An 18018-nucleotide genomic window follows, 5' to 3' on the forward strand; every position below is an offset into this window, starting at 1 on the left:
TATTTGACTTTTTATTGCTACAGTTTCCTTAAGTTTTCTGTGATTGTTTGTACGGAGAATTTTGCTAATTAGTCCACAAAAGTGTGCTTGCGGTATTAGCATACTCATATATACTCTCAAACATGCATACCACACGAACTTCCATGCTCATGCGACAAATACGATGTACTACATATATTTGTGGCTTTCTTAGATGAAACGCAAAGGATAAAATTACACAGGTACCATGTATATATCCAATGTGTGTGTATATACATATGTATGTGTGCAATTCTGTTTAAGCTGCTCGTAAATTAATATTTCAGCGCCACACCAATAAAACCTTATCGAATTAGGTGCATCTTTACGCGGCTTTCATTAAGGAAAAAATACTTAAGGAAAATACCGGTTGGAAATAAAAATCAAACGTTGATTGCCGGCTTGCTGAGTATGGAGAAGTTCATGTGAGGCGGGTAACAAGGGCGGAATAATCGTATGGTGGACGAAAGTGATTTTCGGATAGGCCGTAGCAATTGGTTTCTATTGTTGCTCTGCATTGTTGTTGTGCAAGCACTCTATTAATACTTGACATGTTCGTGTCAAACCTTTGGCCAACATAAGTCAGTTCCAGCAGACCAACAAAAAAAGTTAGGAGTAGAGTAACAAAAGGCTCAGCAAAGAGCTCAATAACCTGGCAATACGTAACAGAGTTTATTGAACTCGCCGCAGAGGCAATGTAAATATTTTTAAGAACTCATGTATGTATGTAAATGGAGTCATATTTATGCATATATATATACAGATGGAACGTTACATATGTACATACTTGTAGCTGCATAAATACTTAAAAAGTCATATTGAAGGTATTCAACGCATTGGCTTCGAAGTGGCTTCACATTTTTTTTTTTAATTTTTTTATTCTTTTGTCTTGCTTATCGCTTTTGCATACAATATGTATATACGAGGGTTGCCTTACATATTTTGCGTCCAACAATGAAAATATAGAAAAATAATAATGAAAATTGTTTTATTGCTTTCCAAAATATTCTCCTTGAAAGTCAATACACTTCTGCATTCTCTTAAACCAATTTTCAAGGGACTTTTACACCTCAGAAGTGGATACCTTTGAATTGAGTTATTTGAAGTCGTTGAAGAGCATTTTATTTTTGTTGTTCGTTAGGACGAAAAGAAGTCATTAGATGCGAAATCAGGGCTGTAGGACGAATGTCCCAAAATTCCGATTTTTTGAGTGCCCAAAAACTCTCTTGTATGAGCCGATACATGATAACTCGCATTGTCTTGATGAAAGATGATTCGTCTTCGGCATTTGGTTTTCTTTAGTTCTCTGAAAACTACTGGCAAACAAATGGTTGTGCAAATGGTTGAAGTACCAGTCTGGCAGCACTGCCCCAAGCTGTCGAAGAAAGGAGCACCCAGTGGCCTTAATCTCCTAGCTGCCAAGTCCGGATATTTACAAAGAAAGTGCTTAACAATCTTCTTAAAATCTTAAACTCAGAATAGACTATTTTAAGTTTCCCTTGCAGTACATTTGCGACACGATTTCCGATTTTCCGAGATTTCCGAAAACAGGCGACCATTTGCTTCGAAGTGCGTCTTCTGCGCACCACTTTTGTAGGATTAAGTCCGTCTTGAAAGACACATGTTGTGTTGTTTCTGACCCATATGCATAGATACAAGATTTGCCACCCGTTACGATGTCGTGCTTTGAATTCCTGCAGCTGAATTTTTTTAACATTTCTTTACACCAATCGACACGAGTTCTTTTTTTGGGCCAATGTTAAATTATCCGGTATCCAACAAATCCTCCTGACGACCAAATGTTCATGCAATATTGAATATATGCTTGTTTCACTAATTGTCAAGGATGTCTCTATCTCGCGATATGTCACATGACTATTGTGTTATCAATTCAGGTACGACTTTGATTTTTTCTGGCATAACAACTGTATTTGGACGACCGTCACGAAATTCATCCTGCAAGGATCGACTGCGGCGTTAAAACTCGTTGTACTATCGTTTCACCAGTGACTAAGTCAATGTGCTTAAATGGCAAACAGTCGAAAATCATAATAAATAATAGCACAAAAATTTTCATGAGTTAATTCCATCATCATAATTAATTTTTGGAAGCACAAATGCAGTCAGCATGGCTCGATAGCGCCCGCATTCACCCTAACGGTAGCTGCTTCCTCATTTCGAAAGTAATAAGGGCCGATGATGCCGCCAGTGCTCTATGAACTTTGCGAACAGATTTATTTTTTTGCGTTGCTCTGGCGTTAAACGATTCATGACGGCCTTCTTCGTCTTCTTGATTGGCGCTATAACTGCTTACGCGATTTTTGGCGAGTTTAACAATGCGCGCCAGTCGTTTCTTTCTCGTGCTACCGGCGCCAGTTGGACACACCAAGTGAAGCCGAGTCCTTCTTCACCTGATCTCTCCAACGCAGAGGAGGCCTTCTTCTTCCTCTAGCTGGTACCGCATCGAATCGAATACTTGCCAAACCTTACTAAGTAGAATTGTCATTCTTTGTTTGTCATTCATAATTGTCGATACCGATACAACGTCATGCAGCTAAAAAAAACACCCGATATAAATATCAATTCAACTTATCAAATACGTATATTTAATATAATTTTTTTTTTTCATAACAAAATACAGTTAGCCAAATTTTCAGCATAAAAATCTCCCTTTTCGAGGAAAAAAAGCTTTATTTCCAACATTTATTGAGATTTAAATTTTTTGTTTAAGCGTAAGTTTGCAATACCTTTTTTATAAAACAGCTGAGTTTGTATTTTGGTGAAGAATTGTTTTTTTTTTTTTGAGTACGAAAAATCAACAGTCAAAAAGACCCGATCCACACAGCCTGAAGGATAAATTACATAAAGTTTTAACCCACAATACGCAAACTTCAGGGTTAATAAAAAAACGTATAATAAGTCAGTAGCTTTAATTAAGGTATTTTATTTATGTTCAAATGGTGGTGACAGAGGTTATTACCAGCAGAAAACTTTCCAGTTTCTCATCTGCTAGTTTGGTATGACATAAATATACATAGGTCACGCTTGGAGGTTAATACTATAAATGCTTTATTTTTTTAAGATCCTTCTTTAATCAAAATAAATTGTCATGGAATTTCAAAAATAATTTCGCTATTACATTTAAAATACAACAAACAATGATTCATTTAATTTTGGTACATCTCGTATGCCGTGATTAATAAAAACCGAAAACCCCCGGATCAGTAAAATCCCGCAAATTGACATCTCTAATTCTATGTATAGAGTAATATACTTATACATATATATCATATGTGCATATGTTTATGTAGCCATTATATTTGACGTCCACTTATTTAGCTACTTATTATATTTTGTATCAAATATTGTTGTCGCTTTTACATGCACACATACATACATACATAGTTTACATATATTCCCACGCGCTCACTTTGCTTCGGCTGGCTTGCATGCCATGGCGCATTTTTGTTTTTTGTCACGATAATAATGGCGGCCGACCCATGTCTCGTGTCTAGACCGTGCTGACCAACCGAGCTGTTCCCTACGGCAAGGGAGTCGATCGTTTGCGAGTTAACAATTTTCATCGCTTTGTTTTTGTTTATCTATATATTATATTTAGTACCTACATAGCGGATTGTACATTAAACCAGAAATATTTGCGTGCCAGCATATTTATGTAAGTAGGTGATGGTACAGGTACACGGGGTGGAAAATCAAACATTTTTCTAAAAATTCGTTTATTTGCATAAAAGTTGTGAAACTACTCTTGACCTTAGTAGGAAAATGGGCTTAATGAATGGCCATATTTCTGTAAAAGTATTTTTATTAACTGCTACAAATACTTACATACATACAAATGTAAGTTAGTGCATTTTTATATGCAAGGGTGTATCCAACGTGTCACAAAGGGGAGCAAAAATGAATACCCCAATTTATTTGCAGCGTTATAAGCATATAAAAATCCTAAATGAAACGAAATGAATTTTTGCGATTTTTTCGGGAGCTCATCTGCATATGTAAAACAAAATATAAAAATCCATTATTTTCGAAGGTGGCTTTATTAATAATTTCCAACGTTGCATAATTCTTAAAACTAAGTTAAACAATATGAACAACGAGAAAAATATTGGTTTACATAATGTCATTAAAGAAAAGATCAGCTAGTAAGGAAGCAAATTAAGAAACGTGAAAGAGAGATGTGAGAAAGTAAGTAGGAGAGGTAAGGAGAACGTGAGTAAGGACGTGTGTGTTGTTGGTAGTGGAAGCATGGGTATGTGACTATAAAACTCTTCATATAAAAATTATCCAGTAACTTACTTTCCAAGAATTCGCTCTCAAAGAGAAAAATATCAAATAAAGTACATGAACGCAAAACCAGTAACAATTTACATGGTTTGGGACGAACCGATTAAATTGTTGGTGGGAAAAATCAAAAAAAAATAAACTTTTTTTCAGTTGAGCTACCATACAAGCATAAAACACAAAAGAAAAAGAGAACAGTTGCAACTTGCCCTCAAAATGCTATTTTGCTCTCTCACTTTAATTTCCCCACATTTTCAGCAACCAACTATTTGTGGATTTCTAATATAAAATATATTGTATTTAATGGTTAATGTTCTTAAAATGACTTACTTTACTCTTAAGGAGTGATTTCGTCGTTGTTGTTCTAAGCCATAAAAGAACGTGCCACTGTAGCTATAGTGCAAAGCATTGCTGGCAAAATTTTAAGCCTCGAATTGCTGCGAAAATCTATCATTTAAGGGTGACATTAAATAATCCTCATGAGGCAAGAAATGGATGGCTAATAACTCTATGCATCTAAGATCATACATTTTTAAACAGGCGAAAAAATCAAAATGCTCGCGAAAGTATTGGCCAAATGTAGTCCCTCTGACGTCAGGAATTGTTAGTACTAGGTTGTTCAATTCGTTTTGTGGTTCGATAAGGACTAACCTAAATGACTAGGGTATAGATGTTCAGAGAGACTATACTGAATAATAAATTGCATTTCAAACCATAAAATTGTGTTGTGACAGCTTATCGAGCCGCAAAACTTATAGAACAACCTAGTATTTATTATGATTAACTCCAAACATTATTTAAAGTGAAAAGTAACATTATTGCGTTTCAGTGCAATCAAGAATACTAAAATGGGTATCAATGAGAAAATTCTCTGAAATTGAAAAAAATAAGAACGAATAATTATTAAAGATATTCTCTTACAATTTTACCATCCTTGTAAAAAGTACTAATTTTTTATCATAAATTATTTAAGTTAGAAGAATTAAATTCGAGGATTTAGTATTGTCCTTAGTCCTTAACAATTTTTTTTTTAACCACTGGAAATTTTCAAGGATATACTTCTATATAATATACGGATACAGTTACTTTGTTTTAATTTTTGTTTTCACATCACAATTTTTTTACAATTTGTGACTACCGCTAATAATTATAAGGTTGCTGTGTTAAGTGTGCTCAACTGTTTCTTCGTCTTCGCAATCTCTACAACTTCTGCAATATTCATAGAACTAGAAAACTCCTAGTCTCAAGGAATGCCTGCCAGATACCTTCGAGATATCCCCTCCTGAAAGGATAAGTAGTGCCTTTGTCTTTTTCTTGTTTACTTGCGGCCAAATAAAATAAGTATTCGGCATGGTAATTCCAATAGAAGCCTTTCCTCCTACTTCAGCGACGTATGTCAATACCTATATAATTGAGTAGTCGATCGGTAGCCGATCTCTCCATTTTTACCTGATAAAAAATTTGTTTTACAAGTATATGTTCCGCGCATTTAATAATGTTATTGTCCTTCGATTGCAATACGATCGCTACCGGCTCAATCACAGCATATAAGATGTATTCATAGCATCCAACCTGCACAAAAAAACTAGGAAATTTAGCGAATTACGTGGAAAGCAACAACTCATAATATCGTACTTGAGTCGAGATAATTGGTTTGAGTTGAAAACGCATAACTATATTGCAACCTGATTAATACTTTTGTGAAATAACAAAAGACAATTTGTGTTCCAAAGGCTGGAAAGTACTTGGAATATTCCAGCTAAACTTCAAACTGCTTAAGGTAGTAGTCTGGTCAAATACTCATTTTTTAAAGATATTTTTTAGGAATTTTTTTTTTAGGAAAATAAAATGCGATCGTTTTGATTTTATAGTATGTTATTATTGACATCAAATAGTATACAAAAACAATTTTTTTTTTTTTGACATATTTTTTGTAGTCGTGTGGCACCAAAGTAAGCGTGTCAACAGGATTTTGGCTCTTCGGGACATCTGAAACGAAAAAGTTAAACTGATTATTATTCTGTAGGCTTGTCATTCTGGCTGGTGCTGCAATGGGACATTTTTTTGAAAAAATAACAAAATGGTGTACTTTTGAAGAAAAGGCATGTTTTTCGGGTGGAAATCAGACTGTGGTATGGAAAATTAGGGCTGAAAAGAAACGAAAGTAGCACCTGCCAGAATGACAGTAATGAATGTAAATGTAAAATATAACCGATTTGCGGTTTATGTTCGAATGCTAAAAAATACAGCAAAAGTTTGAAAATAACGTAAAGGCTATAAAAATATTGTTTTCTAACATAAGCATGTCCTTCTAAACTTAGTTTCCAAAATTATTTTAGTAAAGTTTTCGTCTTAAAATATGGTAGCATATTTTTCTGACATCGGGTTTCACAAAACGAGTGAAGATTTGGCATTTACTCTCTGTAAATGGCAGATTCATAATTTTGGATAGCAAATTCACCTTTGTAAAACATATAGATTTCATTTTGACAAAAGCAAAAAAAATGTTCTTTAGCTATTTTAATTTATTAAGAAGGCAGGGTGGACTATCGAACTGTATTAAAATAAATATTTACAAACAAATAATTAGCCAATCATATCTTTTGCTCATCCGATATGGTTCAACATTTCGTCGAGCCAAAGGGAGAGACTCAGACGATTTGAACGATATGTTTTAAGAATTTGTAGCGGTCTTAACCGCCAACCTTACAGAAGTGGTACTTTTCGGAAAAGTGTTTCTAATAAAAGTTTATATGAAAAATGTAATGCAAATGCATAGACTTTTTCTTAATGAAATCGTCAGTAAGATTTGTTGATAAACTGACATTCATAGAAAATTAACTGATAAACAAATATCTGTCAAAGGCAAGGGAAATATCATTACCTCTAACAGAAAAACATTTATCACCAATATATTTAAAAATACTAAAAAATAATAATATGTTACATAAAAATAGTAAAGCAATATATTATCATAGGCGATACAATACTTACAACTTCAACGATGAAAATTTAGTTTATAACATTGATCAATTTATAGCCAAATAAATTATTGAAGTTTAATATACGTTATATCCTTTTTAAGCCCTTTTTGGGAGAATATAAATAAGTTTTAAAATTATGCCAAAGACATTCCAAATAATAATGATAACCTATTGTATAATCAAAAGAAAAATAAGTTTTAAACTCCTAGATAAATACAAATCTATGTTAGGATAATGCTAAATAATCTAATTTTATCAAAACTTTGTAAACTCCTATGTTAAAATGATTTTGGGCAATAAATGAAATGAAATAAAATGAAATGGCAGATTCTTTAAAAATATTAATTATGTCCTTTATACTGAAATTTTATTAGGAAAATGGAAACAAATTTGCGAAAATTTGTTTGTAGATTTATTATTGTTTAATGAAATTTGTCATTGAGTTTATAAAAAAATACTTCTAGCTGATATTATTCATTACAATGTTTTAGAAATAGACATATTTGACTACGCCCTTGTACTCTTATATATATCATATCATGCATTTCTGTTATATGTAAAATGTGTATCTTACTAATAGACACATTTACCAACACTATACATGCATATATATTTTTGTATGTATAGTGCGGCCATTTGCGTCCTTACGAATGATTCTAACTTTTTTATTTCACTAAAATTTACTGTCATTCCCTTAATTGGTACTTTTAGAGTTCATTCCTGGAAGTTCATTGCCTTTTATGGGCGTATTTATGTAATAGCATAAGGAAGGGAGAATAACTATAAATACATATGTACTAAAATTACAGTCTTGTCATATCAAGTCTGGTTGATATAAAAAAAGCTGTCAGTCTTTATCACAACGGGCGAACTGTGATTACTATCTAAAGGAGCTCTTTTATCATTGGTATCTAGGTCCTAGAGGAAAGAGAATGTTGCGAATCCGCAGGATTTTTTTTCGCACATACATCTAATTTTTCCATGATCTGCAAGCCTCCCAGTGTATTTCTGCCAGGAAAAAGCTCCCTATAAAAGCCCATCTGCGGAGTCTGGGGCATCTTTTTTACGCAGCTTTTGTGGGAAACACTATAAAAAACTGATTAGGCTTCCTTAAAAAGAGGGTCATCTGGTTCGGTGGTCAAAGTATAGCTCCGGTGCCAATGATTATATGAAAATGAGTTCCTTTTGTGTAACATACCAGATCGGGATGTATGAATTTTATTAAAAATGAACAATTTGCTAATGCAGTCATCCCATTAGAGATTTCTTAAATTTTGCTACATTGTCTGGAAAAACTATTCCTTATGCAAAAGCTCTATGTATAGGAGTATAAAGATGAAAATACATACATATACGAGTATAATTCTACTGCTTGGATTTCCAAACAAAGACTTACCTTGTTTTTCTGTACCATCCAACAGCACATCCACAACTCCGCCAACTGGGCTCTCGCATGTGGCACGCATGATGGACTCATTGATACTGGACCAATATCCACCATTCGCCTTTACTAAGATCACAACCACACACAGGCCGACACGTACTGGGAACATCAAAAAAACCGAAACCACACGCACAACCACATTAAGCGGTCTTTCGCCAAGCAGTAGTGGCATTGCGACGGGGGGAATACGAAAAACGCGTATACCAACGCAAGGTAAATACAATGTCATCGACTGAATAATACGGTTGATTTCACCTATGTTCTACCTTTCTTCTAGAAGTTCCCCCACAGCCACGTCCCCACACAAATTTACCACCAACCGCAGGTTCCACAAATCCACTATATCAAAATGGCAATGGAGGAGCCAGCGGTACGGGCAGCGGTGGCAATAATACTCACATACAATTCCCAAATCATAACGACAACCGTTGGATCTCGTCGCTGCGTCGTTCACGCGATCCCGAGCTCCAGCCGACACTGCCATCTATCAATTTGAGCCATCACGGCAGCGCACACAACGTAGGTGGTAGCTTAAGCAACAGCACCGACAAAGGACGCAGTTCGCGCAGTGTTAAAGCATCGGCTATGGCGGCGACTCGCAAGAGTCGCAGTGTCGAGCGCATACGTGCACGTAAACTCACCACGCAAATTAAACTCAAAGACAAACCTAAGAAGAATTCAATTGATGAAAATTCCAATTCTGACGATCAAGAAATCACATCTTTGGAGGAGAACTCCACATCACAAAATACGCCAAAGAGTTCACCTAAAACGAAGACGAAAGTTTTCGCACCCATCGGCTATGAGCCACATTTGGTAGGCACACTGGAAAAAGATATACTGCAGCGTAATCCCAGTGTAAAGTGGAGTGATGTAGCCGGACTGAATGAAGCCAAGGCCATACTACAGGAAGCGGTTGTATTACCCATTATTATGCCAGACTTCTTTAAGGGCATACGACGACCATGGCGCGGCGTATTGATGGTGGGCGCACCAGGCACTGGCAAGACCATGCTAGCCAAAGCAGTAGCCACCGAATGTGGTACCACTTTCTTTAACGTCTCTTCAGCGACTCTTACCTCAAAGTATCGCGGCGAAAGCGAAAAGCTCGTGCGTTTGCTGTTTGAGATGGCGCGATTCTATGCGCCGAGTACCATATTCTTCGACGAAATTGATGCCTTGTGTACGTCGCGTGGTAGTGATTCGGAACATGAAGCGAGTCGGCGCTTTAAGGCCGAGCTGCTTATCCAGATGGATGGATTGAATGCGACGCTGCAGGATGATAAGATCATCATGGTTTTGGCAGCAACAAATCATCCGTGGGACATTGATGAGGCATTTAGGCGACGTTTCGAGAAAAGAATCTATATTGCACTTCCAAATGGTGAGTTAATATTGAGGGGAAAACTTTATATTATATTTAAGTATGCTTGCCATTTTTGTCTCATTAAATCGAAATAAGTATACATATGTACACATTTATATGTACATATACCGTTCTTGTAGACCACATTTACTTTTGCATTTGGTGGGTTGGACGTTCTTCTCTTAAGAATAGTTCATCCCAAAATATCCCTTAAATTCAATCGGTCCTTCCAACAACGCCGTACCTAAATTTACCCGCTAATTTACCAAAAATGGTTTCCTCAGAAATCTGAAATGGTAGTAGCTGCACCTTCACGTTTGGAAATCTTATTAAGTGCCATGTCCTTAGATCATCGCGTTCTGGCCAAAGGAAACGCGATACAATGCAGGTGTTAAGTCGGCCAACTCATTCAAACTCATAAAAACTACAAGAAAAGCAAATTTTGAAAGAGCGGATCCCTTCATGCTTACTAAATTTACCACAATATTAGTTGCATAGATCATAATTTGTAAAAGGTCAGAGTAATGGGAAAATTTGTAAGCTCCTCGTAATGTGGGTTCCTAAAATATTTGTCAGATTCTATTCCTCTGCTTATTTTAGAAGCTTATTCGCTAAGAGCGATATCAGATCTCCAGCCACTTCTGACAGGAAAATGAACGTTAAAGTTGTGACCGAAACCGATCTGATGGTCACAGCTTCTATCTTTAAGATAGCCATGCGATTTTTTCTCCATTCCATTTCCAGAAAAATTTAAAAGTCGAGAATAACTATGTACCTATTAAGAGTCATCTCATGGGCAGAATTAATTCGGTTGTGGATGTGTCAGCCTTCCTTGAAGGCACCGCCCATCTACCTTAAATATATGTATATGGTATAAAAGATTACCGCAAAGAAAAAAAACTCGGCTGTCCCAATCTTTGGAAAATTAGCGTATCACCTAACCAAACCAGATATGGTCTTTTTTTATTTGGTTTCAATAAATAATGGTTTCAAAATTTATAAAATCTATTCTAAAGTCCAATTAACATTTTCTAAAATGCAATTGACTATTCTAAAATCTAATTTACGCCGTCTAAAATTCAATGCACTATTCCAAAATTGGAGATGGTTCCCCTTAAAAGATCTTTTTTATTTTTTGCCGTTTGTGTTTGGCCAATACAACAGACATTTTCAAATATGTAAAAGATTTTCGGCATATGGGATACTGACTCCTGTCGTTTCTGCGACCAATCCCAAGGGACTCCAATGCACCTCCTCCGGGAACGTAGCGCTATAGCGCTGTGAAGGTTGAGACATCTTGGCCATCTGCAGCCAGAAAAAAAGCAAATACGCTAAGTACATCCCAGCTCTATCCTAAGTTCAATAAGGGAAATGACCCTGCATGAGGTACTGTGATGAGTAGAGAGCTCAAAAGACCATGAGGTCGAAGTGCAAACCTCATTAGATTAGATTTGTGGGGGGTTGGACAAGTCCGAGCACTCAGTCAGGAGACCATTGTACTACACCCGGATAGATTTCAGTAGAAAGAATAGAGAGATAGGAAAGATAAAATGTGGGTAGTAAGACGGAAAAATCAATTTGAGTGACCATAGACCTCTTAGATTCATTGATGAATCTTAAGAGATCCGGAAGAGGAAGAGTATGTACTTTATCCATACTCAGTATATCGCAACTCAATATCCTAAGCCTGATTCTGGAAAACGCCGAACAGCTACAGAAAAATGCTCTGCAGTGTCGTCATCCTCAAGACAAGATAGGCATATTGGGCTGTCGACGACACTCATGACAGCCATATGCTGACCACAGACGTTGTGCTCTGTAATTACACCCACCAGTACTCTCACGTCCTTTCTGCTGAGTTTTAGGAGAAAGGTCGCTGTTTTCCTGTTTGGTTCTTTTACAAAGCACTTGGGTACTCTGCACGAGATCAACTCAGACCAACGTCCTCTATGGGTAGACCTCATGAAGTCGTCAGTCCATAGTTGAATCGATGCGGAATTGACACCTAGAAAGGGTTCGGGGCCTAGTGGCATACTTGCAGAGCCTTCATTTGCCAATTTATCAGCTAACTCGTTCCCTGTAATACCACAATGTCCAGACACCCAAATAAGACTAACTTTGTTGTATTTTGCAACGCTGTTCAGTTTTGTCTTACATTCACCGACTAACTTCGAAGAGCAGCGTGCGTTAGCAAGGGCTTTCAATGCAGCTTGACTGTCACTACAAATTCCAATATCACTACCCCGCCACTTTTCTCACATATACTGGCACATTCAAGATGGCAAAGACTTCCGTAAGGCATAGGAGTACTTAGTGTCTTCGTCTAAGTACCATCCAGATCCGCTTCCATCACTGGTTTTGGATCCGTCGGTGTAGAAAGTGTGTTGTTATCCCGTTAATAGGTTCTCTGGACTTAACCATTGATCTCTATCTGGGATCAAAACATCATACTTCCTACCGAAGCTAATTACAGGCACCCGATTGTCCACCGGAATCGAGAACAGTGTGCACCGCTCCGACAACTGGTGGTATATCTGACAGTGGCCAGTGCTTACTTCATTTCCCCAGACTCCGTTTAACTTGAGCCTGTACGTCGCCTTCATTGCTTCCTTTCAAATTTGAAGATATAGAGGTTGCGAGTTCAGAATGGCATTAAGGGCATCAGCAGATGTCTTACTTATGGCACCTGTGATACCCAAGCACACACTTCTTTGTAGTCTTTTTAGGGGTTTTACTCTGGAATTAACTATTGTAGCCTTCCACCGTACTACAGACGCGAATGTATCATAAAAATGGGTATAATCAGAGTTGTGTAAAACCACTGCACTATCACCGGTCTTAGACCCCATGTCATGCCAAGTGTTCTCTTACACTGCCAGAAGACTTTTAGTGTCCGAGAGACCTTCTGCTTGACGTGCTTTAGTAACAGGCCTTCCATATTGCGTTTTCTAGTAAAAAGCACTAAGGTACTTTTTAAAGGATTCGCCGAAAGACCATACAATTCGCACCAATGTTCAATCATATTTAGAGCTACCTGCAGTGCAAACCTCATAAAGAATCTAATCTAATATACCTGTTATGTTTCACCAATCAATTTTAAACTTATTAGGCTGCTAAAATTGAAAATAGCAAAGTTTCGAATTGAAATTGCACACTTTTAACTATTAACAGTCTGATAAATTTTATGATTGTTCGGTGAAACCTGGCAAAAAGCTATTATGTCCAAGAGTACGTCACTTGTATATACATATATTGTAAATATACATACCTACACATAATAGTTTTAAAAAGTTATAAATCTATACACTTTTCCACTTGTTCTTTAATAAATTGTATTAATATTTACTGAATATAACTAATTGTTTATTTCATTCAGAGGAAACACGTTCGGCACTTCTCAAACTCTGCCTCAAAGATGTACGTCTTTCACCAAACATGGATACGAATCTCATTGGCGATCAGCTGAAGGGTTACTCTGGTTCGGACATAAGCAATGTATGCCGCGATGCCGCCATGATGGCAATGCGTCGTCTCATTGCCGGCCGCTCACCTTCCGAAATTAAGGATATACGTCGCGAAGACATTGATCAACCCATAACGCTACAGGATTTTCAAGAAGCCATGGAGAGAACTAAACAATCTGTTTCGGCGGACGATGTTACACGTTTCGAAAAATGGATGGAGGTCTATGGTTCATGTTAGGTTAGTAGTCATCCTGTGCATTGTACACAAGTTATCTGCGTCAAAGTTTTTAAAACAATAAGCAATAAATTGTAAGCTTCTCTGTATGTAAAATCAAAAGGGAACACAATAGGAGAAAAATGCATATTTTTTTAATGATGTAAAAAAGTGCATTTTAGAATACATTAATATTTACATAAATATTTAAATTGAAAAAAAGAACACTTCCGTAGATCATAGCTCTTATATTGTTTAGTAATGCCGATTTGTGTACTTTTGTTCCCCTTGTTCCTCTTTACTCAGTAGCTAACTAAATTGACCTGAATTCGCTCAAATTTTGAAAACAAAACCCACCCCATATCCGAAAATAAATTCCTGTGCTTTGACTTCAAATTTAAAAGATAGAGCGTTGATAATATGTATAGAAGATGTGAATGTTAGATAACCATTTATAAGCAGCTAGTCGATAAACAAATCATTTTATATAAAACATTTATAAATTTAATATCAATATAATGTACAAGTATGTATGTATATTCAAAACAATAAATTCACCAACACCACAATCATTTTTGTGTTCCTTTGCGCTCGCAAGTCGAAATACAATACGTTCCAGTGATGATTTGTGTTGTTGTAATAGAATAAAGCATTTCACCACAAACTACATATTCAAGGATGATAGAAAAATCTTTTATCCATGCTACATATACATATATCTGGGTCATTGAGGATAGTGATTGGCCAGAAAACACTACAACAATTGTTACAAATTATCAAGTTTTGGTATTCACTCTGGTATTCATGTATCCAAAAAACTTGAAAAGTGAGAGAGCAAAATGACATTTCATTTTGAGGGGAAGTTGCAAGTTTTTACTGGATACATTTTTACTTGTAAGAATGTGCAAGTGAGAAAAATGGCTGATCGCAAAGTAAAAATATACACAAATTCAAATTTGCGAATAGTCAAAGTCCTAAATTTGAATACAAATTGTGATTAAAATGGAGTAGGTAAGTAAGTAAATATATTTTGAATAAAATTTATAAAGTTTATTTGGAGTCATATATTAAAAAGGAACCGGCCAATGTTATACAGGTATGTACTTCTGAACCACAGCCTCCAGTCACCGTTACTGTAGTTTCCAAAATACAAATACATACATGCATAGGCGGAAGCAAGGAAAATAAGAAGAAAGCTGTTATTACCACAACAACATAATAAGAGACGCTATAAAGAAAGCGTATGATTTGGGAGGCAATTTGGAGGACGCAGACGTGATTATAACGCAGGGAACCTCTGCCTGTCATGTCACCACGACTAAGAAAACCAAATTGGTTTCTGTCCTGGCACCAGCTTCGGCGAATGTTGCGGCTATGGTTAGTCCGAGCTCACGCTCAGAAAGTACCAGCGCACCAATGGCCACGGAACAGATGCCAACTTCAGGAGGAAATCTCTCTAACAGGCAGAAGATCGCGAAGAAGGCAGGAGAAACGTAGCTATGCCAACTGCCACTCGAGCCGGAGTTGCGACACATCTGTCTTCGTCCACTCCTCTAGCCGAATCTGGCAAGAGGAACAGATCTGATGATGACCCATCTGATCTGGCCACCTTGACAAACGAAGCGACGGTGAGCGCACCAGTTGGTACGAGGAAGAAGAAAAGGAGGAAGGGTAATAAACCGGAATCCGAAGTAAGCAACCTTAGACAACAGGTTGTAGTGAGTCCGTGATGTTCCCAAACTCCGGACAATAACTGCGATTGAAGAAGCCACAAACTCATTGGGGCGAACTTTGACCGAGTGTTATAACAAGTTGTGCCCGGAACGTAGGAGAAGAGAGGGTAAGACAGTCCCTTGGTGGAACGTCTTCTTAACAGAGCTCTTAAAACTCAGTTGGAAGGAGATTGAACTGCATACCAAAAGCTGAGGAAGTAATATAAAAAGAAAATTAGATCATCTAAATTGGACTCTTATAGAACCTTCTCCAGTGAACTGGAGGAACGGAAGAGTTCAGCGAAGTTATACAAAGCCCTCCAAAGAGACCGGACGGCTAGGCTAGACTCACCGCTCAAACCAGATAGTGCTTATACGGACTCAAAATCAGAACTGTGCGCCTTTGCCTTCTCGACATTCGAAAACTTTAGGTCCCCAGGACCCGATGGCATTTACCCAAGCATGCTCAAGCGGGGCGGAGAACAACTAATAAAGGGTTTGAAAAGAATCTTTACGGCATGTCTTGCGCACGCTTATGTTCCACAATTGTGGCTTTTGGTGAAAGTTGTATTTGACCCAAAGCCAGGCAAAGACAGCTACGCTTTACCAAAAAGTTTCAGACCTATAAGCCTGACATTGTTTATGCTTAAGGGTCTGAAACATATGGTGGAGAAGCATATCAGGACGAGGGTTCTAAGTCGAAACCCTCTCAACGTCAGACAACATGCTTATCAAAGTGGGAAAACTTGCCAATCGGCTCTGCACGAGTGCGTTAGCATAATCGAAAAAGGCTGGAAACAAGATATTATACTCTTGGTGTGTTTGTGGACATTGAAGGAGCTTTAGACAATGCTACCTTTGACTCTATCAGAAGTTATGGAGTGGAAAAATCATTGTCAGATGGATCCACTCTATGCTATCCAAAAGACTACTTACTATGAATAGAGAAAGCGATGAAGAAGTCAGGGTTGAGGTAAATAAGGGTTGCCCACAAGGCGGTGTACTCTCTCCCCTACTTTGGTGCTTCGTGGTGGACTCTCTTCTTAATGATCTGCAGGAAATTGGACACATCCAAGCCTACGCAGACGATGTGTGCGTATTAATCTCAGGACGATCACTTGAAGCTATATGCAATAAAATGCAGGTAGCTCTAAATAAGATTCAGTATTGGCGCGAATTGCATGGTCTTTCTGTGAATCCTACAAAAAGAACCTTAGTGCTTTTCACTATGAAACACAATATGGAAGGCCTGTTACTACCCACATTGAAAGGAGTAACACTGCAACTGTCTTCTGAGGCTAAATATTTAGGAGTAATCCTAGATAGTAAGCTTACCTGGAAGAAGCACGTCGAGCAGAAGGTCTCTCGAACACTAAAAGTCTTCTGGCAGTGTAATAGAACCCTTGGCCAGACATCGGGTCTAAGACCGGCAATAGCACGCTGGCTGTACATCACCCTGATAGACCCAATATTACATACGCCTCTGTAGTACGGTGAAAAGCCTCAATGGTTAATTCTAGAGTAACCCCCCTAAACAAGCTACAGAGAAGTGTGTGCTTGGGTATCACAGGTGTCATGAGTACTACATCTGGTGATGACCTTAATGCCATTCTGAACTCGCAACCTCTAGATCTTCAAATTCGAAAGAAAGCAATGAAGGCGACGTACAGGCTCAAGTTAAACGGAGTCTGGGGAAATGAAGTAAGCACTGGCCACTGTCAGATATACCACCAGTTGTCGGAGCGGTGCACACTGTTCTCGATTCCGGTGGACAATCGGGTGCCTGTAATTAGCTTCGGTAGGAAGTATGATGTTTTGATCCCAGATAGAGATCTATGGTTAAGTCCAGAGAACCTATTAACAGGATAACAACACACACAAGTTAGTCTTAGAATTGGCAAATGAAGGCTCTGCAAGTATGCCACTAGGCCCCCAACTCTTTCTAGATGTCAATTCCGCATCGATTCAACTGTGGATTGACGACTTCATGAGGTCTACCCATATAAAATCAAAAATAAATCTGAAAGGTATTAATTCATTAAATAACTTGATTCAGCTCGCCTTGTTGGCGAGTACTGCTGTGCACCTACTAGATATAGAAATAGAGACCACCAAACACCTAAATTTCGCGACCTTCTTTTCTAACAGTCTTCGAGTGCTCCTTGATATTTGTGGGTCTCTCTTTGCCTACAACTTCTTTGACATTCATCGAGAAGATTGCAATGAGATTGAGGTGAGATGACTGAGCCTATCAGCCTATGAGCTCAACCCCTTTTGAAACGAATTTTTTGACAACTTCCTGGTCGTTGTCGTACTATACATGGCTGACTCCACTGCGTTCAAGTAGAACTTGGCATCCTTGATTTTTTTCCAATATACTGTTCCTCTTTTACTGCTCTGGTGTCATATTTAGGGTTACAAGAAACATTATTCGGCCTTTCCACAAATTGTTTGCTTCCTTTGGAACTCAGTAAAGTAATAACAACCACAAGTTGTTCCACCATTTCTGAACTG

The 18018-nt window shown here is 37.6% G+C and overlaps 1 protein-coding gene across 2 annotated transcripts in view; it reads left to right on the plus strand.

The window, feature by feature from the left end:
• LOC128871672 (katanin p60 ATPase-containing subunit A-like 1) overlaps positions 1-14348 on the plus strand; it is a 38893-nt gene extending 24545 nt beyond the window's left edge. For both annotated transcript variants that reach the window (XM_054113614.1, XM_054113615.1), the window contains exons 2-4: positions 8726-8961; positions 9026-10132; positions 13491-14348. In XM_054113614.1, the coding sequence (XP_053969589.1) occupies positions 8726-8961; positions 9026-10132; positions 13491-13816 (1669 nt within the window). In that variant the 3' untranslated portion in view covers positions 13817-14348. The remainder of the gene's footprint in view (positions 1-8725; positions 8962-9025; positions 10133-13490) is intronic.
• The last annotated feature ends 3670 nt before the right edge of the window (positions 14349-18018 follow it).

This window comes from Anastrepha ludens, chromosome 2 (genome assembly GCF_028408465.1).
Source record: "Anastrepha ludens isolate Willacy chromosome 2, idAnaLude1.1, whole genome shotgun sequence".
Classification (NCBI taxonomy): Eukaryota; Metazoa; Arthropoda; class Insecta; order Diptera; family Tephritidae; genus Anastrepha; species Anastrepha ludens.